Source organism: Hemitrygon akajei, chromosome 20 (assembly GCF_048418815.1).
Source record: "Hemitrygon akajei chromosome 20, sHemAka1.3, whole genome shotgun sequence".
Taxonomy (NCBI): Eukaryota; Metazoa; Chordata; class Chondrichthyes; order Myliobatiformes; family Dasyatidae; genus Hemitrygon; species Hemitrygon akajei.
Genome location: NC_133143.1, coordinates 20,486,841 through 20,512,918, shown reverse-complemented (window position 1 = coordinate 20,512,918; position 26,078 = coordinate 20,486,841). Strand labels below are relative to the sequence as shown.

At 40.6% G+C, this 26,078-nt stretch overlaps 1 protein-coding gene across 7 annotated transcripts in view; it reads right to left on the bottom strand.

Moving 5' to 3' along the window:
- Positions 1–23,613, bottom strand: part of LOC140713623 (F-actin-uncapping protein LRRC16A-like) — a 328,263-nt gene extending 304,650 nt beyond the window's left edge. For 5 of the 7 annotated variants that reach the window (XM_073023966.1, XM_073023968.1, XM_073023970.1 and 2 more), the window contains exons 1-2: positions 23,407–23,613; positions 22,901–22,998 (exon numbers count right to left, since the gene is read on the bottom strand). In XM_073023966.1, coding sequence (XP_072880067.1) covers positions 22,901–22,998; positions 23,407–23,446 — 138 coding nt within the window. In that variant the 5' untranslated portion in view covers positions 23,447–23,613. Of the gene's footprint in view, positions 1–14,162; positions 14,250–21,953; positions 22,070–22,900; positions 22,999–23,406 lie in introns of those variants that run through there. The other 2 variants (XM_073023971.1, XM_073023972.1) reach the window with 2 other exon arrangements.
- Positions 23,614–26,078: the final 2,465 nt, after the last annotated feature.

The following is a 26,078-nucleotide window of genomic DNA, read 5'->3' as shown; positions in this document are numbered from 1 at the left end:
CCAGTACAGCACAGGCATAATAGATTACTCCAAGTTACAATAATAAATAAACAGTTCAAAAGAGGAATAGTGAGATAGCATTCACAAATCCATAGACCATTCAGAAATCTACTGGCTGAGGAGAAAAAACTGCACCTAAAACAATGAGAGTAGGTCCTTAGGCTCCTGACCTCCTCCCTGATTGTAGTAATGAGAAGAGGGCCCTTCATGATAGATGCTGCATTCCTGAGGCACTGCCTTTTGAAATATGTCCTCAAAGGTGGGGAGGGTTGTGCCATGATGGAGCTGACTGAGTTGACAAACCCCTGAAGCCTCTTAAGATCTTGTGCTGTGACCCTGCCATACTAGATGGTGGTGCAACCACTCAGGTTGCTCTCGAAGGTGCACCTGTAGAAAGTTGCTTGCGTCTTTGGTTATATACTAGATCTCCTCAAAGTCCTGATGAAGGATAGCCACTAACATGCCTTCTTCGTGATTGCATCAACATGCTGGGCCCAGGACAGATTCTCGGAGATGTTGACACCGAGAAACTTGAAGCTTTTCACCCTTTCCACCACTGATTCCTCAATGAGGACTGCTGTGCATTCTCCTGAAGTCTACAATCAATCCTTTGGTCTTTCTGACGTTGAGTGCAAGGTTGCTGTTGCGACACTGCTCAACCAGCCGATGGATTTCACTCCTGTACCCCACCTTCTGACAACTACTGTGGCGTCATCGGCAAATTTATAGATGATGCTTGAGTTGTGTCTAGCCACACAGTCACGAAAGCAGTGGGCTAAGCATACATTGTTGAGGTGCATATGTGTTGGCTGTCAGTGAGACTTATCTGCAATGTGTACTGATTGTGATCTCCTGATGACAAAGTCAAGAATCCATCTGAAGACACATAAACGACACACTGGTGAACAATAATGACTTCAGACTTCCTTGCTATGCTTTCATGAAGTTGCTGTTCTTGTGATACATGTCCCAAACCACTGGTCCTTCAAGATTATGCACGACTTGCTTCCATTGCATTTTTGTGGGTTCTGAGACAGCCAAATCATATGGTAGTTGGTGGATGCTAGATGGATTATGAGATGGCATATGTCACTTATGCGGGCAATTGTGTGTTTCTGATGCATGGCCATAAGGTTCTCAATACCATCCCAAATGCTCCTTCTCCACTTTGAGTAGTTACAGAACAGAAATTCCCAGGAGTCTGTGGAGATGTACAATTTCTTCAAGGAAGCTTTGAACATAACTTTTTCCTCTATCCTTCCAGAAATTTTTCTCACAAGAGAGCCTGGAATAGAGTATGTTTTTTGAAAGTCTGGGATTGCTAGCAGTAGGGCTTGTCCAAGAAAACTTGACCGAATAACTTGAGCCTCAAAAGTGTGGATATTGACCCAGAAGAGGTTGGCTATTGAATGGCTGCCCCAAGCAATATATTCTCAAATAATACCTTGTTTCTTACCTCTGTTCACATATTTCTGGCATCTTGCTTGCCATAACTTCAGGTAAAAGTTTAAATTAGCCATCTATTTGATGCAATATAAACCATATTTAAGCACTCATTGATGTTGTTTTCGTTATTGAGGAATAAGACAAACCCCTCCCCCCGCCGAGCCAGCTATGCAGGACCTTCAACTAAACTTTATTGATAATGTTGCCAGTACGATATGCGAACTCCTCCCATGTGAGAGTGGCTAACTGAATGGCATAGGATTAACTCATTAACTTCCACAACAATTCAGAAAACTTACTAAACCTAAACACATTTGAACAAATCCTGCAGGCTTTGTGCATCAGAAATATCTTGGCTCTCTGGTGCCCAATCCAGAGCGATAAGGAATTCAAAATATATGAGCGACGACCAAAAAAGCTCTCAATTCCTTGAGTAAAGTGTGTTCATTTATTGCAACAAGATGGAAGGGGTTAATTTTAAGTTTCTAAACCTAAGCACAACTGCTAACCAAAAACCAACTTCTCCTAGCTCCTATCTAATGAAATGTCCTGATGCAGGGTTTTGACCTGAAATGTTGACAATGTGTTTCCCCCCCAACCCCCGCCGTCACCAAACCACATTTGCTGCTCAACCCACCGAGTTCCTCGAGCAGACTCTTGCTCCAGATCCCAGCACCTGCAGTCTCCTGTGTCTCCTTCCTAACGAAGTATTCTCACGGCCACAGCCAATAGAGGAACAACATTCAAACCCACTGGCAACACCATTGGCCTAGTTATATACTCATTTAAATACAAAAAGCCAGGACAATGAAAAGAAAACCGAATGTCCCTTTCATGTCATGCAAAGAGCATACAGAGAGAAAATTGAATAAAACAACAAAAACTAAATTCTGATAATCTATGATTCAATTGATTATTCAAATCTGCAAACAACAAAATACTCTATGGAAGTATTGTGTTCCCTGCTTATAATAAAAATGGAGACTTTAAACAAAAGTATTAATTAATACTTGAGACAACTTGCCTTAGTGAGCATTCCCAAAACTCCAAGACCTAATATGAAACCAATTGTGGTGTCGCTCTAACAAGTAAAAAAAACACTCAGTGGCTGCAAATTTAAGCAGCTCAGAAGTTCTCAAGAACCCATCACCAAGACTTTAATTACTTCTTTTGTGAGAGAATACAAAGCTGTTACTGTTGGATTACATTTTCCACAGAAAACATCTGATAGACTGCCAACTCCTGTGGCCAATCCTTTACTTTGGTCAGTCTGTTGTGTGTTAGGTTTATTCCAAGTTTAAAGAAACACAAGAGAGCAACATTTATTATACATAGCAATGAATCATGTTGATCTGAGCAATTTTAAATTATGAGGGATACTGTTGCCAGAAATCATTATGTACCCATTCAATACCAAACATTTGCATAGTAGATTCTGAGAACAATTCCAAGGAAGACAATTTGAGAACAGTTTTCTACTGTTTAACAGCTGGCAACCTCCAATCCAATTCTCCAACTTAATCAATTCAGCCAGCATACTTTGTTTAATTTCTCTTTGAATTATGTTTTTCATTAGAATTGTGTCACTCTGTAAAATTATATATTTTTTGTGATCAACTCTAACTACAGTCTACATTGCTGTTAGATAACCAATTAAACCTGTCTGATTTACAAAAGATGAGATTTTAAACGATTTTAAGGTATCTGTCTCCCAAGTGCCTGATTTGTACTCTTCTCAAACTATTCCAACAAATTCTCACTGCTTCTCAACATAAATTTAAATTATTGCACTTCACCTTGAAATATAAAAGGTCTCTTCTATGAACACACACTTTGTACCTAGAATGGTCCGTGGCAGATCTATAAGAGATCACTATAAGAGGTTTCTTGCTTCTCTCATTAATCTGTGTGAATGCAGTAGCCATTTGCCTTTGAAGAATTACAACTGATTCACCAAAGTTAATCCTATACATTAAATAGAAAATGTATAATCTTTACCAGTCCTAACGAGAATCAAGTGCAACAGAGATACAAGTATAATATTAATTAAAATAACAGGGAAATTAGAAGCTTCTTCATCACCATCCGATTCCTAAATGGACATTGAACTCTCGGACACTACCTCACTCTTTTAATATATAGTATTTCTGTTTTTGCATGATTTTTAATCTATTCAATATACATATACTGTAATTGATTTACTTATTTATTATTATTTTACTTGGTTTTTTCCTTCTGCTAGATTATGCATTGCATTGAACTGCTGCTGCTAAGTTAACACATTTCATGTCACATGCCGGTGATAATAAGCCTGATTCTGATTATCAACACCTAAATAACTACATTTATAGCTCTTTCATCTATTTCCAATAGTGAATTTGGTGTCTTAAGGTTAAGAGATGTTGGATTATTGACTACTCCTTCTGCCCAATTTTTGACATTACACAAAGTATTTTGCTCTATACCACTCATTTCCCACATCCATTGAAAGCCATAGTTTTAAAGCACATGTAAGGTGCTTTTTCTCCTTAAGGTCAAAGTCTTCCAGTCCAATACCCCAAGTAGATTTCAAACCGTTGCTTGCACAATCAATGTCTCTCAGATGATACAAACAAAAACAATTCCAAATCAGACAAGTGCACTAACTAACAGTATATTTTTTTTACGATTCAGTGACTTGAATTCTCATCATATGTAAGCTTCAACAGCACAAGTTAAGAGCAGGGCAACTTAGGTGAAGAGTCCAGAAACTCCAGCACTGACTGTTATAGGATGAGGATTACATGGAGACGTTTCAATAAATAGTATAATATTTGAGCAAGGCAGAAATAGTGGCGGGGGGGGGGGGGGGGGGAGAGAGAGGTAAACAGGAAAATGGAAAAGAATGCGGATTCAGGTGTGGGATAGGGCAGTGTCCAGAAGTGGGCAGACAGAGAAGAGCACAGAACCAATTTATATAGGTAGTCTCCATCTTGCTGTCAATAGATATCCAAATCACTAACATGGAAGAGAACACAATCTATTAGGTCTAGAGAAGTTTTTAGCAAACATGAGGAGAGTTTGATGGCTCTGGGCCTGTACTTGCTGGAGTTTAGAAGAATGGGGTGGAGCAGGAACTCAGTGGAAGCCTAAATAGAGTGGATGTGAACAGGGTGTGTCTAGGTCCAAGAGTCTCAGAATAGAAGGAAGTCTATTTAGAACAGTGATGAAAGGGAATTTCTATAACCAGAGGTTCCCCCCCCCCCCCCAGCAAGTAGAGAATTCACTAAAGCAGAGGGGAGGCACTGTCCAGAGAGTGGAAAGAAAAGAAATTAAATGCTGAGTTAATAAAAAAGGAATTACAAAATCACCATTCAAACACAGCTTAAGCTTTGAAGCCAAACCGTTAAGGATGGGGTCATTCTACCACAAGTTTAAAGGACAGGGAAAGATATCAATGGAGCAAGAAATAATCTGGCTCCTGTCTAAAATTGTACCAAGATACACACAGATTGTGAATAAGCATTCTAAAATCATTTACTCTCTTCACCACCAATATGGACTAGGAGCCTTGTGTAGCATCTACACGATACATTGCAGCAACATACTGGGATTTCTTTGACAACACTTTCCATACCCATGACCTCCATCTGCTAGGATAGGGCCAGCAGAAATATGGGAATATCACCAAGAAGCAGACTTCAGGTCACACAACAACCTTACGTAGATATACATCATTGCTCCTTCATTAACACAATTGAAAATCCTGGAATTTCCTCTCTCAAAGAGCCATACCTCAAGCACTGCAGCAGCTCACCACCACCTTCTCAACAGCAATTAAATGCTGGCTCAGCCTGTGGGGCCCCCATTCCCTGAATTAATACAGAAAAGACAGCTCACTGTATACAATGTAAGCACACAAAGTGCATTAAAAAAAACTCTGAAAAGCTGTACAATTAGCCATGTGGGAGTTTGATATTGTAATGGAAGTGTCCTGGCTCTAACAACAGAAAAACTTGGCACCAGATATTCTAGCAAGGCAAGAAAACATCACTATGCCATGAAGTGAGGATGTCCTGGAGACAAACTGATTAGCTTAGAATTAAGAAACTGTGTCAATTGTGTTGCTTGGACTTAAACTAATGAGACTATGGAAGAGAAAACTTTGCAGTAAAATTAGTAGGGAGATAAAAAATAATAGTGATAAAGGAATCAATTATCTTGATATAAACTGAGGCAGTAATAAGAATCAAATGTGGATGGATGGGACACTTATGAAGTATGCACAGATCTTCCTTGACCAGTCCATGATGATGGAGATTGCTGGACATTGTTCTGGGCAATGGAATGAACCAGATGAGGACACACTGCAGGATAGGAAAATGCTTTGCTAAGGGAAATAAAGACCTCAAGAAGAGATACTGCCTCAAGGCGGCAACAAATTCCCCCATACACAGAAGGATGCTCGACAGCTGTGGCAGGGCTTGAATGTTTTCACCTCCAAAGAAAAACTAAGTGACATACGTGAAAACAAAGTTTCGCTCCCAGATGAGCTCAAAGCCCTTTATGCACATGTTGACTGACAGAATATGGAGGAATCTTCACAAACACCATCAGCCCCGAGGACCCTGTAATTTCAGTCTCCGAGGCTGATGTGAGAGTATCGTTCAGAAGGGTGAACTCACTGAAAGTACCTGGCCAATTACTGAAGACCTGTGCTAATCAACCGGCTGGAGTGTTTACTAAGATCCTTAACCTCTTGCTCGACAGTCTGAAGTACTCATCTGTTTCAAGCAGGCTTCAATCATACCAGTGCCCAGTAAGAACGTGGTAACCTGCCTCAGTGACCATCATCCAGTAGCACTTACATCCACTGTGATGAATTGCTTTGAGCGGTTGGTGATGAAACATACCAGCTCCTGCCTGAGGAGATAATTGGATCCGCTCCAATTTGTCCACCATCACAACAGGTCAACAGCTAATGCCATTTCATTGGCTCTTCACTCAACCCTGGGCAATGAAGGTGTATACATCAGGATTAGCTCTGTAATCAACACTATCAGCCCCTCAAAACTAATCAATCAGCTCCAATACCTCGGCCTCAGTACCTCTTTGTGCAACTGGATCCCCAATTTCCTCACCTACAGAGCCACAAGACAAAGAAGCAGAATTAAGCCACTCGGCCCAACCCACATGGCTCTGCCATTGCATCATGGCTGATTTATTATCCCTCTCAACCGCATTCTCCTGCTTTCTATTTGTAACCTTTGACATCCTGACTAAGCAAGAGCCTGTCAACCTCTACTTTAAATACACTCCATGACCTGGCTTCCACAGCTGTCCATGGCAATGAACTCCACAGATTTACCAATCTCTGGCTAAAGAAATTCCTTCTCATTTTTGTTCTGAATCGATATCCCTCTATTCTGAGGCTGTGTCCCCTTGCCCTATACTCACCTACTACAGGAAACATCCTCTCCACATCCACTCTATTGGGGCTTTCAATATTCGATAGGTTTCACAGAGACCACCCCACCCCCCATCCCCATCATTCTTCTAAACTCCAGCTACTCCGTCAAACTCTCCTTATTTACCTTATCCCTCTCATTCCCAGAATCAATCTTGTGAATCTCCTCTCAACCCCTTCCAGTGCCAGAACATCTTTTCTTAGATAAGGAGCCTAAAGCTGTTCACAATACTCCAAGTACAGTCTAACCAAAGCCTTACGACATGTACCAACAGGCTCACTCACTTTCTGAAATTGGAACTGTCTCCAATTCACTCTGCAGTCAATTCAGATTAGCAAGCACCTCTCCTCCACAATCCCCATCAGCACAGGTGCACCACAGGGTTCTGCACTTAGACCTCTGCTCTACTCTCTTTATACTTCTGACTGTGAGGCTCAGTACAGATCCAATTATCATATTTAAATTTGTTGATGACGCCACTGTTGGCTGAATTAAAGGTGGTGACGAATGAGCATATAGGAGGGAGAGTGAAAATCTGGCTGAATGATGCCACAACAACAACTCACTCAACATCAGCAAAACCAAAGATCTGAGCATTGACTGCCAGAGGCAATTGGATGCCCATGAGCCAATCCTCATTGGGGAATCAGAAGTGGAAGGGGTCAGTAACTTAAAAATCCTTGGTGTTATCATTTCAAAGGATCTGTCTTGGCTCCAGCATACAAGCACAATTACAAAAAAAGCACACAAGCACCCCTACTTGCTTATAAGTTTGTGAAGATTTGACACATCATCTAAAACTCTGACAAACTTCAATAGATGTATGGTGGAGAATGACTGGTTGCATCATGGATTAGCATGGAAACACCAATGCCTTTGAACAGAAATGCTTACAAAAAGTAGTGGATACAGCTCAGCTCATCACAATTAAAGCCCTTTGCACCAATGAGTGCAGCTAAAAAGAGTGCCATAACAGAAAAGCAGCATCCACTCTCAAGGATCTCCACTGTCCAGACCATGTCCTGTTCTTGCTGCTGCCATCAGAAAGGAGGTATAGAAGCCTTAGGTCCCACACCACCAGGTTCAGGAACAGTCATTCCCACTCAGCCATCAGGCTCCTGAAGCAGAGGGCTAACTTCCCTCATCCCAACACTGAAATGATTCCATAATGTATGGACTCTCTTTCAGAGAGTCTGCAACTCATATTCTCAATATTATTTATTACTTATTTACATATTATTTTGTTTTTCTTTTTAATTTGCTCACTGGTTGCATATCATTGTTTATATTGATTCTATTCTGTTTCTTTATATTCACAGGGAATGCCTGCAAGAAAATGTATTTCAGAATTGTATATGGTGACATACAGTATATGCACTTTGATAATAAATTTACTTTGAACTTCAACAATCTGGGCCATGTCACCTTCTCGCAGCTATCATTGGACCAAAGGTACAAAAGCTAGAAATCCCACACTACCAGAACAGTTATTTCCCTTCAATCATGTGATTCTTCAACCAACCTGCACAACCAAAATCAGTATAGTATGGGAACACTGTCGCCAGTTTGTACTATAATTGACTTTTTAATTCTAATTGTATTATTTCTTGTAAACATTACTTATAATTTGTCTTTTCATACATATTGCTGATCTTATACAACGTGCTGTAAGCTGCAAGTTTCTCATTGCATGTACATACATGCTTGTGCATATGACGCTAAGCATGACTGAAGACCACAGAGCCTTAAGAGGCAAATGAAGGGAGGCCAATTTCAGTGGAGCAGAGATAGATCCAGGCAAGAAAATTGTAATTCAAATACAGATAAGCTTTGAGATTATATAAACACAATCTAAGGAGGTATATACTGTATATATGAGAGGTCTGAACTCTATTTAACAATGGCCTCTTAATTCTACCTTTCTGTTATTCTGTCGGTGGCAGTTCAGGTTTTTTTTGCACTATTCCAGATTACACTATTATCTTTGACCCTTCTGCTGTGTTCTGTTTGTCACTGTACTTATTGTTGTACTTACTTTTACCATGTACTGTTTAGAGTAAACAGCTTTACAGAAACAAGGAATTCCATTGCATACTGGTGTATTTCACTTACCTGAATCTGTAATAAAATAAAAAAAAGGCCCCAGTACAGATGTTAGACTGATAACAATGGAGAATCAGGTTGATTAACCATATTTGCATGGGACATTAAAATTAAAAGAACCAAAAAGTTTCAGAAAAATCTCAAGGAAACAAAAATATTCACATGCAGGTATACAGGAAACAGCAAGTCTAATGACTAAGCCTAATTAGGGACTAATAAAAGAGATCAATCCAGAAACAAAGAGCATAGCAGAGGTAATGACTGAAAACTTTGCATCAGTCTTTACCAAGGTAGAATATACTGTTGGCATCTCAGCAAAGGAAGATACTTTTGAGACATGGCTTAACTACAAGTTGATGACAAAGAGGCAAGGAAAGGTTAGATACACTTAAGATAGGGGCACTTGCATTGTGTACTGGATAGATTAGTCCCATTGAGGCAGGGAAAGGATGGTAGGGTGAAGGAACCATGGTTGACAAAAGATGTGGAACATGTAATCATGATGAAGAAAGAAGCATGTTTAAGATTTAGGAAGCAAGGATCAGACAGGGCTCTTGAGAGATACAAGGTAGCCCAGAAGAAGGTTAAAAATGGACTCAGGAGAGCTAGAAGGGTACATGAGAAAGTCTGAGTGAGTAAGATTAAAGAAAACCCAAAGGTGTGAAGACCAAGAGGATGACAAGAGAGAGGGTAGGACTAGCCAGCGACAGTAAAGAAAACAGGTGCCTGGAGTGGGAGGAGGCAGGAGAGGTCCTTAATGAATATTTTCCTTCAGTATTCATCAGTGAGAGGGACCTTGATTGAATGTGAAACAATGCAAACCAGGCTGACATGTCACCGTTAAGAAACAGGATATGTTGAAACTTATCAAAAATATTAGGATCAATAAGGTTGAAGGGTGGCAAATGTTATTTCTTTGCTCAAGAAAGTTCACAGGGATAACTCTGGGAATTATAGACCATTGCGCAGTGGGCAAGTTATTGGAGACGATTTTCAGATACAAGATTTACAAGCATTTAGAGAAACATAGTCTGATTAGGAATATTCAGCATGGCTTTGTGAAGAGCAGGTCAGACACCGACAGAATCAACAAACTTATTCGTAAGGCCAGTGATGTTGTGGGGTGGAACTGGAATCTCTGACGGTGGTGTCTGAAAAGAGGATGCTGTCCAAGTTGTATGCCATCTTGGACAATGTCTCCCATCCACTCCATAATGTACTGGTTAGGCACAGGAGTACATTCAGCCAGAGACTCATTCCACCGAGATGCAACACTGAGCGTCATAAGAAGTCATTCCTGCCTGTGGCCATCAAACTTTACAACTCCTCCCTCGGAGTGTCAGACACCCTGAGCCAATAGGCTGGTCCTGGACTTATTTCCACTTGGCATGATTAACTTATTATTATTTAATTATTTATGGGTTTATTTTGCTATATTTCTACACTATTCTTGGTTGGTGTGACTGTACGAAACCCAATTTCCCTCGGGATCAATAAAGTATGTCTGTCTGTCTGTATAACTCACAAACCTGATTTTATTACTTGAGGAAGTGACAAAACAAATTGATAAAGGTAGAGCAGTGGATATGGATTTTAGTAAAGTGTTTAACAAGGTTCTCCATGGTGGGCTCATTCAGGAAGTCAGGAGGCATGGGATCCAAAGAGACTTGGCTGTGTGGATTCAGAATTGGTTGCCCACAGAAGGCAGAGGGAGGTAGACAGAGCATACTCTTGCTTACTAGTGGCGTTCCACAGGGATTTTTTACACAAAACTTGGACGAGGAAAGAGAGAGGTAGGTTAGTGCTTTCAGATGACATTTAGGTTGGCGGTGCTGTAGATATGTAGAAGATTGTTGTAGGGTGATAGAATGCAAAGCTAAGCTGGGAAATGGCAGATGGAGTTCAATCTGGAAAAGTGTGAAGAGATTCACTTTGGAAGTTCAAAATTGAAGGCAGCACACGGGATTAATGGCAGGATTCTTAGTAGTGTGGAGGATCATACAGATTTTGAGTCCACTTCCATAGATTCCTCAAAGTTGCCTTGCAAGTTTGATAGGGTTGTTAAGAAGGTGTATGGTGTGGCCTCCAAGAGCCACTGTAAAACCCTAGCTAGACCACACTTAGAATATTGTGTTCAGTCCTGGTTGCCTCTTTATAGGAAGGATGTATAAGCTTTAGAGAGTGTGCAGAGATTATTTACCAGGGCATAGCTTGAACAAGCTACCACTTCCGCTAAGGAGAGCAGGGAGGGGGGGGGGGGGTGACTTGACAGAGACACACAATATGATGAGGGGCATAGACATTTTCCCAGGGTGAAATGGCCAATACATTGGGGCATAATTTTAAAGTGATTGGAGGAAAAGTATAAGGGGTACCACACAATTTTTTTTATGCAGAGAAGATTAGGTGCGTCGAACACTCTGCCAGCAGCGGTAGTAGAAATAGATTCATTAGCCACATTTAAGAGATTCTTAGGCACATGGATAAAAGAAATATAACAATGTGGGCTGAATGGCCTGTACCGTGCTGTAATGCTCTATGTTCTAGATCAGTTACTTACCCCAGATGGGATTTACTTTGGCTGCTGAGGGAACAGAAGCTGGAAAGTATAGCAGATATTGGGGATATTTATCCCAACATCTAAAAATAACAGGGGATGCTGTCCACAGACAATTTACAAATATTGGTTTAAAAAAAATAAATGCAAAGTTAAATCCAGCAACTATAGACCAGCTTACTGTAGTAGCTCAGCAACAAAACACTGCATTTGCCAATTTTGAATAAATTACTCCCCTCTGTCCCTTCTCTTCCTCCTCCTGATTTTCCCAGTTCCTCCAGAACCAATCTCACACACCCTGTTTCCCCTCCTTTGCTCACTCCATCTGCCCTGTACCCACACATTCCACCCACCTGGCCCTTCCTCTTACTGAGAGCAACAGTAAAAACAAATCTGTGCAAGTGGAGAGAGAATATATGATGTAATTTGAGAGCACTGATGTACTGTATGCAGGGTAATGGGGATCACTTTACATTGTCTTGAAAATGAGTCTGTTTTTTTTCCAATGAGTACATGTGATTAATGCACTAAAAATGCAATAACTATGTAATTGTGTTGAACATGCGTGTTAACACCATTGGCAACCTTATTGGCATTTATTAACCACTAAAGTGCTAAATCATTTTATTTTATCTCAAACATATTTAATGTTATTAGTTTGTATAGTTTTTGTAATGAACTTTTTGTGCATCTTTCGTACATGTCAACTGTTCAACAGCCAATCTTTGGACTACATTCAACCAGCTTTCAGGATATTTTTATTAAAAACAAACATCTGTTTGGCAGCACTCATCCTCCCACCACTTCCATATTACCAATTCACGGCAATGGAATTACTTCACAAAAGATCCTGTTAACACTCACCGCAATGAATGGAGCTAACTTGAACTCTCAATCCCAGTGGGAAACCACTCAAGATTAAGTTCCTACGTCTGTCAGCATTCAACAGGGACAACTCATCATCCTCCACAAATTCTCCACCAATTTGGTTCCCGTCTTATCTCATTCCCAAAGCAGTTGCTTGCTTGTGGTTAATTTCCATCCCAAGGTAAAAATGTATCCCTGTATCCCTGATCAGAAGCAATTTTGCCATGATGAATGTCATGTTTTTGCTTTAATAATCTCAACTATCGATCCACTGTCATTTTGTTCGATAAAAATTAAGTGTGAAATGTCATAGGATCATAGCCGTACAACATAGGAACAGGCCCTTCAGCCTACCATGTCTCTGTTGACCACTTTCTACATCTACTCTCAATCTACTTGCCTTCATAAGGACCATATCCTTCTTTGGCTTCCTTATTTAGACATTCGTCTAAATGCCTCTTTAAATGTGGTAACTGCCTCTGATTCCATCACCTCCTCTGACAGGATGTTTCAGATACCAACCACACCTTGTGTTTAAATAAAAATGTGCTCCTTCAGATCCCCTTTACAACTCCTTCCTCTTTTTAAAGCTGTTTCTTCTTGTTTTTAAACCTTCTTTCCCCTACCATGGGAGAAGTTTCAGACCATCTACCCTTTCATAATCGTACATGCCTCCATCAGGTCACTCATCAGCCTCCTACACTCCAGAAAGAATGAGCCCAGCCTCCCCAATCTCTCCCCATAACTGAAGCTGTCCAATCCAAGCAATATCCGGTGAGTGTCCCGTGCTTTTGCTTCAGCAAACTGCATCGTTCCTGCAACGTGGTGATCAAGGCAGCACACAATAGTTCATGAACATCCTTGTGTACGCTCCAGATGTTCTCCCCTCCACCCCCAAAAGTAAAGAGTCATCAATTAATTTCCACAAGAAAGACAAATCATAGGTGATGAAATAAATGATATTTTCCTTAATGCCTGTGGTGGATCATTGATTCTACTTCTTTAGCCCTTCAACATCACTCACACATGTTTGAACTCTTCAGCCATTGAGCAATTTTAATGAAAGACTACCACCATTTGAAAATTGAAATCCTATTTTTAAGATTAAGCCAATAATCATTTCAAAAAAATTCAGCAGTAACCAGCTCAGTACAAGAAAACAACGATGTATTCTAATGATGTAACAACAAACTCATAAAGGTTGCAATAATTATGCCACCAGAATTCATTTACATTTCATTTAAGGCACTTCTTCATAAATTGTTCGACTGGCAATAACTGTCCGCTGTCCAATCTACTGGGAATGTTGTAACCAAAATTGAATCTGACAACTGCACAACAGCAACAACTAGTAAGGCCGCCGGCTCACAGCGCTGGCAAGCCGGATTCAACCTTGATCTCCAGTGTGCGGCTCGTGGAGCTAGATGCCATCAACTCCCTGCCTGACCTCCACCTTCCTCCCACATCCCGAAGACGTGCAGGTTGTTAAGGTAACAGACCACTATATATTGTCCCTGGTGCGTTGTTAGGTAGTAGAATCTGCAAAGAATTGATGAGGAATGGGGTCTCGATGGTCAGCGTGGACTAAGTGGGCCATGCTGAATGACTGTATTAAACAGAAGTTCAGTTCCCTATATCCACTAAACACACACACTTGCAACAAGATACCGACATCCAAATGCAGTCATACATTATTAAATAATCAATTCTCTACTGATTAATAGGAGAACTTAATTAAGTACCTTGTTTAAGTGGCGTAGAATTATTCTCAAACATCAGAATACCAGGAACATCTTATACCTCAGCCTCTGAACTAGTTTAAAAATTGAAGGAACAGTGAAACTAGCAACATAGAGACTGTAAATGCTGGGGCCTGAAGCTACAAACAACCTTCTGCAGAAATCCCCCCAGCAGATTGTTTTTTGCACCAATAACCTGGCAACCGATTGGCTTGCCATCTGACTCACTCATTGGACGGGAGTACAAGCCGGAGCTCCTGAGCGCCAGCAACAGTGCAGCCAGAGTCCAGACTGTGGCCAGGGCAGCAGTCCAGACAGTGGGCTTGACCACCAGGGTAAGGAATCTGGTTCCATCTATGGCTGAAGTACTTACATATTTCCTGCCCCCTTTAAACTCACAGTGATCACGGTGAGTATATAACAGCAATGATACTATTTACTATGCTGAAGCAAAATGAAGGGCATAAATAGACATAGTATTAATAACATCTGCTAGGCAGCACCGCCCAGTCTCAAGGCTGCCAAATTATTGGAGATTTACTGTGGTTGCACTGAATGTAACTGACAAGGGGTACCAGTAGAAACTTCAAATGGGCTCTGCCCCGTAACTATGATAAAACTAGTCACACTCAAGAGCTGTAACCAAAACTACACATGGGTAAAATTGTAAAGACTCCATTGCCAATGTACACATTAACAACAGTCATTTGGATGAAAAGATCAAAGGACTCTGGCATCAATTGATTTCACCTTACAGAATACCATTGAGAAGGCTCACACTGTCTGACGGCAACTGAAGATCAATCTTGGCAAGCAATTAAAGCTCCCTGACTTCATCGCATCGTCATCATCCCTGAAGTCTGACGTGGTCATTCTGTCAGAAACCATGAAGCAGATGGTCATGGTAGAACTGACAGTTCCTTGGGAAGACCGGATCGAGGAGGCCAAATACCTTGAGCTGGTAGAGCAGTGCCAGTGACAGGGGTGGGGGGCATGATGTGGGGTGCAGAAGTTTTGTTGGCTGCTCACTATGCAAAACCTACTGCGTTTTTGGCATTACTGGGGTGGAGTGGGGGGATCTGAAAAGAGAAGAGGCTGTCACAGCTGCTGCTGAGCTAGCCTCCTAACCCATGGACCATTATTGCTGGGACACAAACCAAGGCCTGATCAACCCGACTGGGCAAGAGCGTCTGATGTTGAAAGACCCAAAATACCCGATGACCCCAGGTTACATCACTGATGTGTTCCAGCGCAACCTAGGAAGTACGTCAGCGTTCTTTAGATCGATAGCAGGGGGAGGGGGGAGAAAATAAAGCAGAAAAGTTCCACAGAAATTCAAGATTATAGAACACACTCAGCTGCCAATAACCTAGCTCATGATTTCCACTTGTCAGCTAAACCAGTGTTCTCTCACTGCAATGCCAAATTACCAGCTCTAATCAACAAAATATCAACAGAAAAAAATAATATGTGCTAGGCAAGTCCGAAGTCCAGTCCACACCCTGTCTCCAATGTGCCTTGAAAGCCCGCATTAATCTTAACCTTCTAACCTTCAGCAACCACAGTAAGTGAGTGGGTGCAGCCCCTGCAGTGCTGAGAGAACTGCAAATACATTTCACTGTGACAAAATAGGCACAGAACTATTGAGTTAGACACTTGCATAATTAATTATGGACAGAAGGCAATAGGCTGCAACTGAAATATATATTTTGCCTCTAATAAATAATGTTCATCAACAGATCTGATAGGTAAAGATGGCTATTCTCAGACCAAGTTTTATTACATACTCTAACAATAACTGATCTGTTTATCATTCTGCTTCCTGGTACATGTCAAAGCCCATGTACCAAAGAAACTGGAGCTCATAAGGATATAGGTCTTGATAAGAGCCATTAGAATAGACTGACACAGAAGTCAAAATTCCACATGACCCCTAAACAACCTTCATCCATAGCCAACTAAACATAGCTAAATGCTCCAAGCATAAGAAATTAGTAAATACTATAGCATATTAACATAATATATTACTGCAATGATCAAAACTTAAATATTCTCTAGTTCCCTCTAACCCGTTTCTCCAGTGTTTTGGGAACCATCGATCTTCGTTCGACAGTCATGAATATAAGGGACTTTGGCAAGATTACTAAAGTGACTGTTAATTGCAAAGCTGAAAATTATAATTTTCCCTTTATACTTTAAAGATTAAATAGCCTCAAGGTAACTGAGACGAGTCTCTGAGTTGTAACTGCCATTTCTGTGTACCTAGTTAGGAATTAAATCACTGTCCAGGTGCATCCAACCCAGGATTGTATAGATGCTGCTAGAAGACAATTTAATTCCTACCCAATTAAAATGGATGCATACTATTTTGCAAATGGCATTTTAATTAACATTCGTACTGCTAAGCAAAAGTAAGGCACGTTTTGGAAATTGTGCATAATTAACTTTGACCATAAGATTATGCTTTATAAACTGCAATGGTATGTTCACATTAAGTATTCAGTACAGATGCAAAAAAAGGCTTGAAATGCTATTCATTGAGCTGTGGTCTAGAATGGGCACAAACCTTATAGCCTGCAATGTTCTCAGATTGAATGAACTAATTATTTAATAATTACAACTGATGGTCATAATCCTCAGTGCAACCTGAACCAAACAGTTTTATAATCGTGTTTTCCATACATCAGTGTTATGGTTTAAGACTTTATGTGGGCAGAAACCTCTGACAAAATTTAATTAACCAAACATCAAAATGGGAATTTTTAATAAAATGTGAAATAAAAACCTGATGTTTTGCTACAATTACACTTGTGAATAAAGTGATGACCAAAGGAGAAAATACTGCAATTCATAAATCACCAATATTTTTCATGATGCCACAATAATCCTCTGGTATATAAACTAGCATACTGCAGTAAGATTCAAACAGCTTCATTTTGTTTAGTAACATATTCAGAAGCAGAGTAAATATTTTCTTACTCTACCCTCAGCAAGGTGCAGCTCATCTAACATTCTGTTATCTGGCAGTCTATACCTGACCACACACTAATTGCTGCTAACCCAGGTTGGATCTCTGTTCATTTTCTGATCCTCAGGGTTCTTCCAGGAGTCAGGAATGACGAGCAGTCTTAAGTCTAATGATCATTTATTTTAAGAGTACAGACAAACATACAAATACTAAGCAAGCTAACTTAAGAGCTGAGAATGATGCCAAGAGGTAGATGAACAGCAAAGAATGCAAAAACAAAAAGATAGAAAAGACGGCACCTCTGTAAAATCCATCATTTTTATAATTGAGATTAAAAAATTCCTTAGATAGAAATGAACTAGTTAATAAGCTACATAATTAAAACAATTACATCACATGGTAATGTGCTAATACTTAGCCAATGAAAATTAAAAAGGTGAAAAGATGTTAGTTTAACTGCTAAACTGCTTTCTGCCAGTTAGTGGGGACGAACCACCACATACTGTGAAAAATACATGAGTTTGTTAAAAAGTAGTAATTCTATAAAAAGTACTATTTAAAAAACAGTGATTTCCTACACCCATCACCAACATATAACTTTGTGGAGTTATAAATGGAAGGCTTGCTCGAACACTTGAGGCAAAGGTGAATGTTTCAGTAGTATATACATTGACTTAGTGGTGGAAGCTGACAGGTTATGTTACTGAGAGCAGAATAATAGAATGTCCCAGTGATGCACATTGAGAACTGAGTGGATGGAGTTACAGACAGGAACAGTTTAGAGAGTGAAGGACAATCAAGGCTTTAAACAATTTAAATAGTAGACCAGAACTCCAAATTCAGTAAGGTGGTCCTTAGAGTTTAATTTGTTTCACTCCTCACTTCTCTCTATCTCACTAACCTCCAGCAATCTATCACTTCATCCAGTCTGTGAAGGCATTACTCAGCCTTCATTGTTTGAGAGTAGGCAACTTGCATGCTCTTCTTCTATAAAAGTTTTTAAATTAATGTAGTTTTAAACTTACTATATCAATATAAATCTTAGACAGAATCTTATTTTAAAAACATATATATGCAGAAAAGCTCATTTTGCTCTCCGGACACCGAAAGCAGACAGTTCCAAATGTGAACCAGAAGCAGATCATCACTGACATTTGTCGTGAAATTTGTTGTTTTGCGGCAGTATACAGTGCAATACATACAACTGAAAGTTATAATAATATATAAAAAATAAATAAATAGTGCAGAAGAAGAGCAAAATAGTGAGGACCTGTTCAGAAAACTGATGGCAGAAGGGAATAATTTATTCCTAAAATATTGAGTATCATTGTCAAGCTCCAGTGCCTCCTCCTGATGGTAATAATGAAAAGAGGGCCGGTGAGGGTCCTTAATGATAAATGCCACCTTCTTGAGGCACTACTTTTTTTAAGATGTCCTCGAAGGTGGGGAAGCTTGGGTCCATGATGGAGCTGGCTCAGTTTACAACCCATTGCAGCTGTTTATTGATCCTGTGCATTGGAAACTCCATACCAAGCAGTGACGCAACCAATCAGAATGCTCTCCACTTACAGTAGAAATTTGCTAGTCTTTGGTGACGTACCAAATCTCCTCAAATTCCTAATAAAGTATTGGCACTGGCATGAATGTAGCTCTGATCAATATATCCACTGTTAATGAAATGATGACCTGATTTACAGTATGGTATTGTGATCATCAGCTCTCTAGCACTTGAGAAAAGAAATTCAGCAAATGTTATTGAAAATTTACCAGTTACATTACTCCAGAGCATTCCTAGCTGATGATTACAAGTAACAGATATGATTGAAATAAGCAAGATCAAGTACTTTATTGACAAGTGAATGGATCCATAATGTGAAAAAAAACTATCCTTTGACAACACTGAATGGACATCAGCTTTAAACTTAGTGATTTTAATAAAAGGAAAATGGGAACAAAAAAATAAGTATCTGCGTATAAAGCAGGAACTGCACAAAATAACATCATGTCAACTCAACAATATTTTACACAGGTTAAGGCCAATCATTAATACAACAGGGCTTTTTTGATGTGAGATTGATTAATTGCATTGTCTTTTGTCTTGTATAGCCAATCATCACATCAACAATGGTGCAATAACTTACTTTGGTCTCCAGTGAGATTTTCAACCACACTCTTCCATATGATGACAAGTGGAAATATTTACTGGAGACAAAAGAGAGACTACAGCTGGAAGAACATGCACAAGGTGTTGGAGGAACTCTAAAGGCTGCATCTATGGTGGGAAATAAACAGTCAAGACTCTTCATCAGTTGTTGAGGGTGATTGTCATTTCTGTCAGATGGAGGAGAAAGGTGGCAGAGGGGAACTGGTTATGTCTGTTGTCAAGAAAGAAGTAGAGTGCCTTGAGGCCTACTTGATGGGAGATGGAAGTGTGGAGGGATGGGACATCCATGGTGAAAATGAGGCGGTCAGGATTGGGAACTGGAAGTTGAAAAGGTGCAGAACATGTTAAGTGTCACATATGTAGGTGGGGAGGGATTGAACCAAGGAGCACAAAGAGATATGAGGACACGAGTTCAGTGAGACAGGAGTAGGCAAAATGGTGGGCACCCTTCGTAAGTCCTGTTGAAGGGTCACAGTCCAAATCACCAAATGGTCATTTTCCTCCCTAAATGCCGCCTGACCCACAGAGCTCCCCCAGAATTTTGTGTGTGCTGGCAATGTTCAATCACAGTTTTTCAAAATGACCTTATACATCATTTCTCCAACATTGACAAAGTTCTGCAAAACAAACCTTGAGTAACCCAAACCAAACTGAGATCTCAATCACTTTCTGTTCCTGCAGCAGGTTCCTCCTTAAAATGATTGACCACTGAAATTTCCTACAAGTAAAGGAGTGGTTGTACACCCATCTGATGATGAAAGAGTTGGAAAAAAAAGAAAGCTTTCTGATGATGTGGCACCCAATACTTCAGGCTACCTGGCCATGGGGATCCACACTCTGCAGAATCGCTCATTAAAGAGGGTATCCTCTTTACAAGGCAATGCTCATTTGTGCATATGACCTCAGGTGACCAGCAGTATAAGGTCATATGGATGCCTGCACTGCCTTCAAGGTCAAGGTCAAGGTCACTGTCAATCACAAGCACTTCAGTCTGCCTCTGTTGATAAATACAAACTCGCATTACTGAATTATAAAGTAAAAAAAAAGCTCAACTGTCATAGCTGGAGACTTTGAATTTTCGGTTCCTCAAAGTGCTAGCATTTTCCCACCCCAATCAGACACCTCCCCAAAACTCCGAGAAGCCTTCATGCATCTGGAGAATGCTTCCTAAGCACAAGTTCTTCAGCAGCTTCTTCTGCACGCAAACCAGAACCCTGCCTCTCCCTTGCTCCACCACCCTACACACTGGAGCACGCAATGACTTCTTTCAACCTGGGAGCTGGAAATTTCTGGTTTTTGTTGTGGTGTTACTTTTTGAGAAATGCTTCCTGGCGTCAAGAGCTGATAAATGTGAAAGGCACAAGATATTTAACTAGTAACTGCCCATTCTTGAAACGGCAGAATTATGAAGTTCAATCGGGCTGTTTTTAAATAGGTGGCAATGAATTTGGTAGTCCTTGGTAGTTTTTCAAAGTAGCAATGCAGAGGAGGCTGTTAACACTTCTACAACATTAGCAAAAGAGTGCAGAATAATTTCAATAAATATTGAGCAGCCTACACAAAACACAATCCATCTACAAAATAAGTGTGCAACCTAATGCTTGTTTGCTATAGTCGACTATTCAATAAACTGAAGTAATTTAGACTTTTCCAAAACTTAGGCCAACATCAAGAATGGAAAGATCACTTAAAAACGGCTTATTATATTTGGCAAGGGTACACTTCATTGTTTTAAAAATCAACCATCTATCAGCCTTTAAATTTGATGTCATTGTCAACAGAAAAACAGAAATTGACATTTTGCAAATGCTCTATAATTAAACTTCAAAAATTACAGAAAGCAACAAAATCAAGCTTTGAAAATACATAATGTATGACGTCAGAAAGGCAAAAACGCCAAGGGTTTTCGTCAGACATTTCAATTTCAGTAGAACTACGCAAATAAAATGCAAACACTTGTTCCCAAAGACTCCCAATCAAATATTCACCACAGCACTGCCAACAGTTGATATTATCGTGACGACAGGCAATTACATTACGCACGAAGCTGGAAAACCAAGGTGTCATTACAATTTAAAGATCTGCCACAAGCTTTGCTATCACTGGAGAGGAAGGGTCAGTCTATTAATTTTTCCTGATTAAAGTCAGTTTGACTATGAAAAACCACCAGCATAATATAATAATTTCAAGACAATGGAATTTAAAGATGTGTAGTTTTGTAATGAGGAGCCAGTAGTTTCAGATCATGGTCAGTAATAGCAATATGAGTAAGCTAATGTCCCTAGGCTAAGGAAAAATCAACCTTGTAAATCCAGGCTCTTTAAATACAACTTCCCAATCCTACAGATATGCTCCATGAGAACCATGATGAGATGACAAGATATAGATTATAGCACTTTAATTACAAGATTATTGTACAGAAAACAATTCTGATTAAGTTGTGGGCAAGACAAGTATAAATGGGTTATTTGTACAACCATTGCATCTTTTAAGAAGAAATACAAGACACACAATTAAAACAATTTAAATCTTAATCACTGTTGCGAGCTATCACAATTTTTAAAAAGCCTTATATTTCATGTTCTAACATAATTCTGTAGTAATTAATCTCTTTTAATTCTTATTTATTGTAAGTTATTAAATCCATAGAGTGACCACGTACCTTTTAGATGGTCCCTTCATAAACTAGAACTTCCCAACTTGCACTGGACATTTGTTACTTATCCTAACTCAGGCAGCAAAGCGGCTTCGCAAGTAGCGGTGCCACCTCACAGCTCCAGCAACTGAGTGTCAATTCTGTACTCCAGATCTGCCTGTAACTGACTTGGCACCTCCTCCCTGTGACCATGTGTGCTCTCATTTCCCCCCATACTCCAAAGGCACGTCGGCGTGATCTACAGTCATTAATTAGCCCTACTAAAAGTATCCCAGGCTGGGGTTAATTGGCAAATGAGAGAGAAAAGTGGGGTGGCGGGTGTGGTTGACGGGATTACTCTGAGAACTGGCATACTTAACGGGCCAAATGCCCTCCGACGTCAAAAGGAAATAATATAAGTTACTTTCGAAGCGCCCTCTAATTATTCAATATTATATTATTTTGAAAATGGAATCCTGTGCGGAATATCTAATAGAAACCAACCACTTATAATCCAGAACGCATAACCAACAAATTTTAATAAGTGCACTTAGGGATATGAAATTGAGATGGCGAAACAGTTAACATCGATTATTTTAATTTAATGATAGTAAACTGAAAGGGGCTGAATGGTCGGCTCCCTTTCCCATATTCCTAGAGCTTTGACAAAGCCACAAACACTGAACTCCCTGCTGTCCCGCCGCTCTCATCCTATTAACACAGCTAGCGTCAGTAACAACGCTTGCACGTCGATCATACTAATATTTGTAAAAGCCAATGCCTCACTTTGACGATGCAATAATATTTATCACTGTATTTTGACACAAAAACATGGGGCGAGCCGCGTTACGGCGCATGATTAGATTTGCGGCTGACTGCTCATCAGTTTACGCCGCATTTCAATAATCAACATTTAATCAGGAAGAAACAAAACATCTTCAATGGATTTTGTGATATTATTGTTGATTACTCACCAAAACTTTATTTTCCACCTTGTCGCCTTTAATTTCCAGTTTTACCTTCTTCTTCAAAAAGATTTTAACCTTCCTGCCAATAACATCCCTGACGCTTTCTGTGAAATAAAAAGTGGCTCCTTTCAGATGTCGGTATCAAGTGCATTTTGCCCGATCGCTTGCATTTCTATATAAACTGGTGTGTGCTTCTCCTATCACGTACAACAGAATACACAAGTCGCCGAAAGACACTAATGCATGACAACCCCAATCAGAACAGAGGCAATATCAAAGTATTTTTTAAAAGGGGAAGGAGTGGGAGAGCTGAACGTGGCTGATAACACACGCACTTAAAAAGGTAATAAACAAACCTGACCCTCTAGGGCAGAAGGACAGAAATTAACTTCTTTGTATACCCCCCCCCCCCCCCACCAAACCATATAATCGGTGCAATTGCCTTGCCCTCCCATCCATGCAGCTCCTGTTCCCTCCTCAGAAAGACCTGGGAGCCAAATCCTTCTCCTTACCGAGCAGCTCTTTCGGAACCTCGGAAACGTCTTCGGTCATGATTTCGGCGAGGGACGCAGTGCCGGTGTGCGAGGCTGCCCGATTATTGCAGGGGTGCAGGCGAGCGCTCAGAGGGTTACATTCTCGCCCCAGTCCGGTGTTGCAATCTCCTCGCGTTCCACAATGTACGCTTCTCCCCTCGGCTCGCAGCGCCTCCTCTCCGGCAAGCCCACCCCTAACCCTCCCCCCCAACACACACAACAACCTTTCAATCCTTCCCACCCCACCATCCACACCGCTCACAGCCTACTTCCACCGCCTCCTCGGCTCAACGAGATCGAGTAGCGGCCGGAAATCCCCGGCTCCCTCAAACACACACACTCACTCACTCACTGATACAAAGAGGCGTCTCCTCGGTGGGGCCACCGTCAGCCGCAAATCACTGCATCTGCGGGAACCCGCCTCTCCCGGAAAGGTTACACCGCCACCTGCTGAAACGGCACTCCTGTTACAGCGACCACAGCTCAAAATGAGACATCCATCATTGGTCTTGTGGTGGACCAGTCGGTCCAGTTTCAAGCTTCACCTGAAATTGCAATGTTTCGTTTCAAAATGCTGAGCCTATAACTCTGGGAGGTCTTCCTCTGCCAATGAAGGGGTTGTTTCGTCTCTGGCGTAGGAAACAGAAAATAACAGGGAATTCTTGAGCAAGTGTCTTCCAGCACTTTGGGAATTATTACAAATTATTTTTGCCTGCATGAAAATTATAGGTAAGGTCAAAATTAACATAGTATTTACTAGTCCTCCAAAGGAGGAGTTTTATAATCGACTCAGGAGAAAGGGTATAGGGAGAAGAAAATGTACTTGATAACACTTTTGTTCAATATGAAAGGTTTTTGACAGAAAGGGATAATTTGATTGGAAAGGGACGCTAGCAGGAAGGACAGCAGAGCAGCAATGGCTGGAGTTTCTGTGAAAAGTGAGGGAAGTGTAAGACAGATATATTCCAAATAAAAAGAAATTTTCAAAGGGAAGGACACTATCATGGCTGACAAGTGAAGTCAGAGCCAAAGTAAAAGCAACGAGAGGGCATACAAGGAAGCCAGAGCTAGTGAGCAGGTAGAAGAATGGGAAGCTCTTAAAAACTTGCAGAAGGAAACTAAGAAGACCATTCAGAAGGAAAAGATGAATTATGAGAGGAAGCTGGTGACTAATATCAACGAAGATACTAAAAGCTTTTTAAAGTATGTAAAGGGTACAAGAGAGTCGAGGGTAGATACAGGACCAATACAGAATGACACTGGAGATACTGTAATGAGAGATGCAGAGATGGTCGAAGAACTGAATGCGTATTTTGCATCAGTCTTCACAGTGGAAGACATCTGCAGTATACCAGACATTGAAGAGTGTCAGGGAACTGAAGTACGTGCAGTGAAAATTACAATTGAGAAGGTGCTCAGGAAGCTTAATGGTCTGAGGGTGGATAAATCTCCTGGACCTGATGGAATGCACCCTCGGGTTCTGAAGGAAGTAGCTGGAGAGATTGCAGAGGCATTAATGACCTTTCAAGAATTGATAGATTCTGGCATTGTATTGGATGACTGGAAAATTGCAAATGTTACTCCGCTATTTAAGAAGGGTGGGAAGCAGCAGAAAGGAATTTATAGACCTGTTAGCCTGACATCAGTGGTTGGGAAATTGTTGGAATCAATTGTTAAGGATGAAATTACTGAGTACCTGGAGCCACATGACAAGATAGGCCAAAGCCAGCATGGTTTCCTGAAAGGAAAAACCTGTCTGACAAACCTACTGCAACTCTTTGAGGAAATTACAAGCAGGGTAGACAAAGGAGATGCAGTAGACATGGTATACTTGGATTTTCAGAAGGCCTTTGACAAGGTGCCGCACGTGAGGCTGCTTAGCAAGATAAGATCCCATGGAATTACAGGGAAGTTACTAGCATGGGTGGAGCATTGGCTGGTTGGCAGAAAATAGAGTAGAAATAAAAGGATCCTATTCTGGCTGGTTACCAGTGGAGTTCCACAGGGGTAGGTGTTGGGACCACTGCTTTTTACGATGTATGCCAATGACTTGGACATTAATGGATTTGTGGCTAAGTTTGCCGAAGATAGGTGGAGGAGTGGGTAGTGTTGAGGAAATAGAGAGCCTGCAGAGAGACTTAGATTAGGGGAATGGTCAAAGAAGTGGCAAATGAAATACAATGTTGCAAAATGTAGGGTCATGCAGTTTGGTGGAAGAAATAAACAGGCAGACTATTATTTAGATGGGGAGAGAATTCAAAATGCAGAGATGTAAAGGGACTTGGGAATCCTTGTGCAAGATACCCTAAAGGTTAACCTGCAGGTTGAGTCGGTGATGAAGAAGGCGAATGCAATGTTGGCATTCATTTCTAGAGGTATAGAATATAAGAACAGGGATGTGATGTTGAGGCTCTATAAGGCACTCGTGAGACCACACGTGGAGTATTGTGTGCATTTTTGGGCTCCTTATTTTAGAAAGGATATACTGACTTTGGAGAGGGTTCAGAGAAGATTCAGGAGAATGATTCCAGGAATGAAAGGGTTACCATATGAGGAACATCTGGCATCACTTGGGCTGTATTCCCTGGATTTCAGGAGAATGGGGGGGAATCTCATAGAAACATTCTGAATGTTAAAAAGCCTGAACAGAT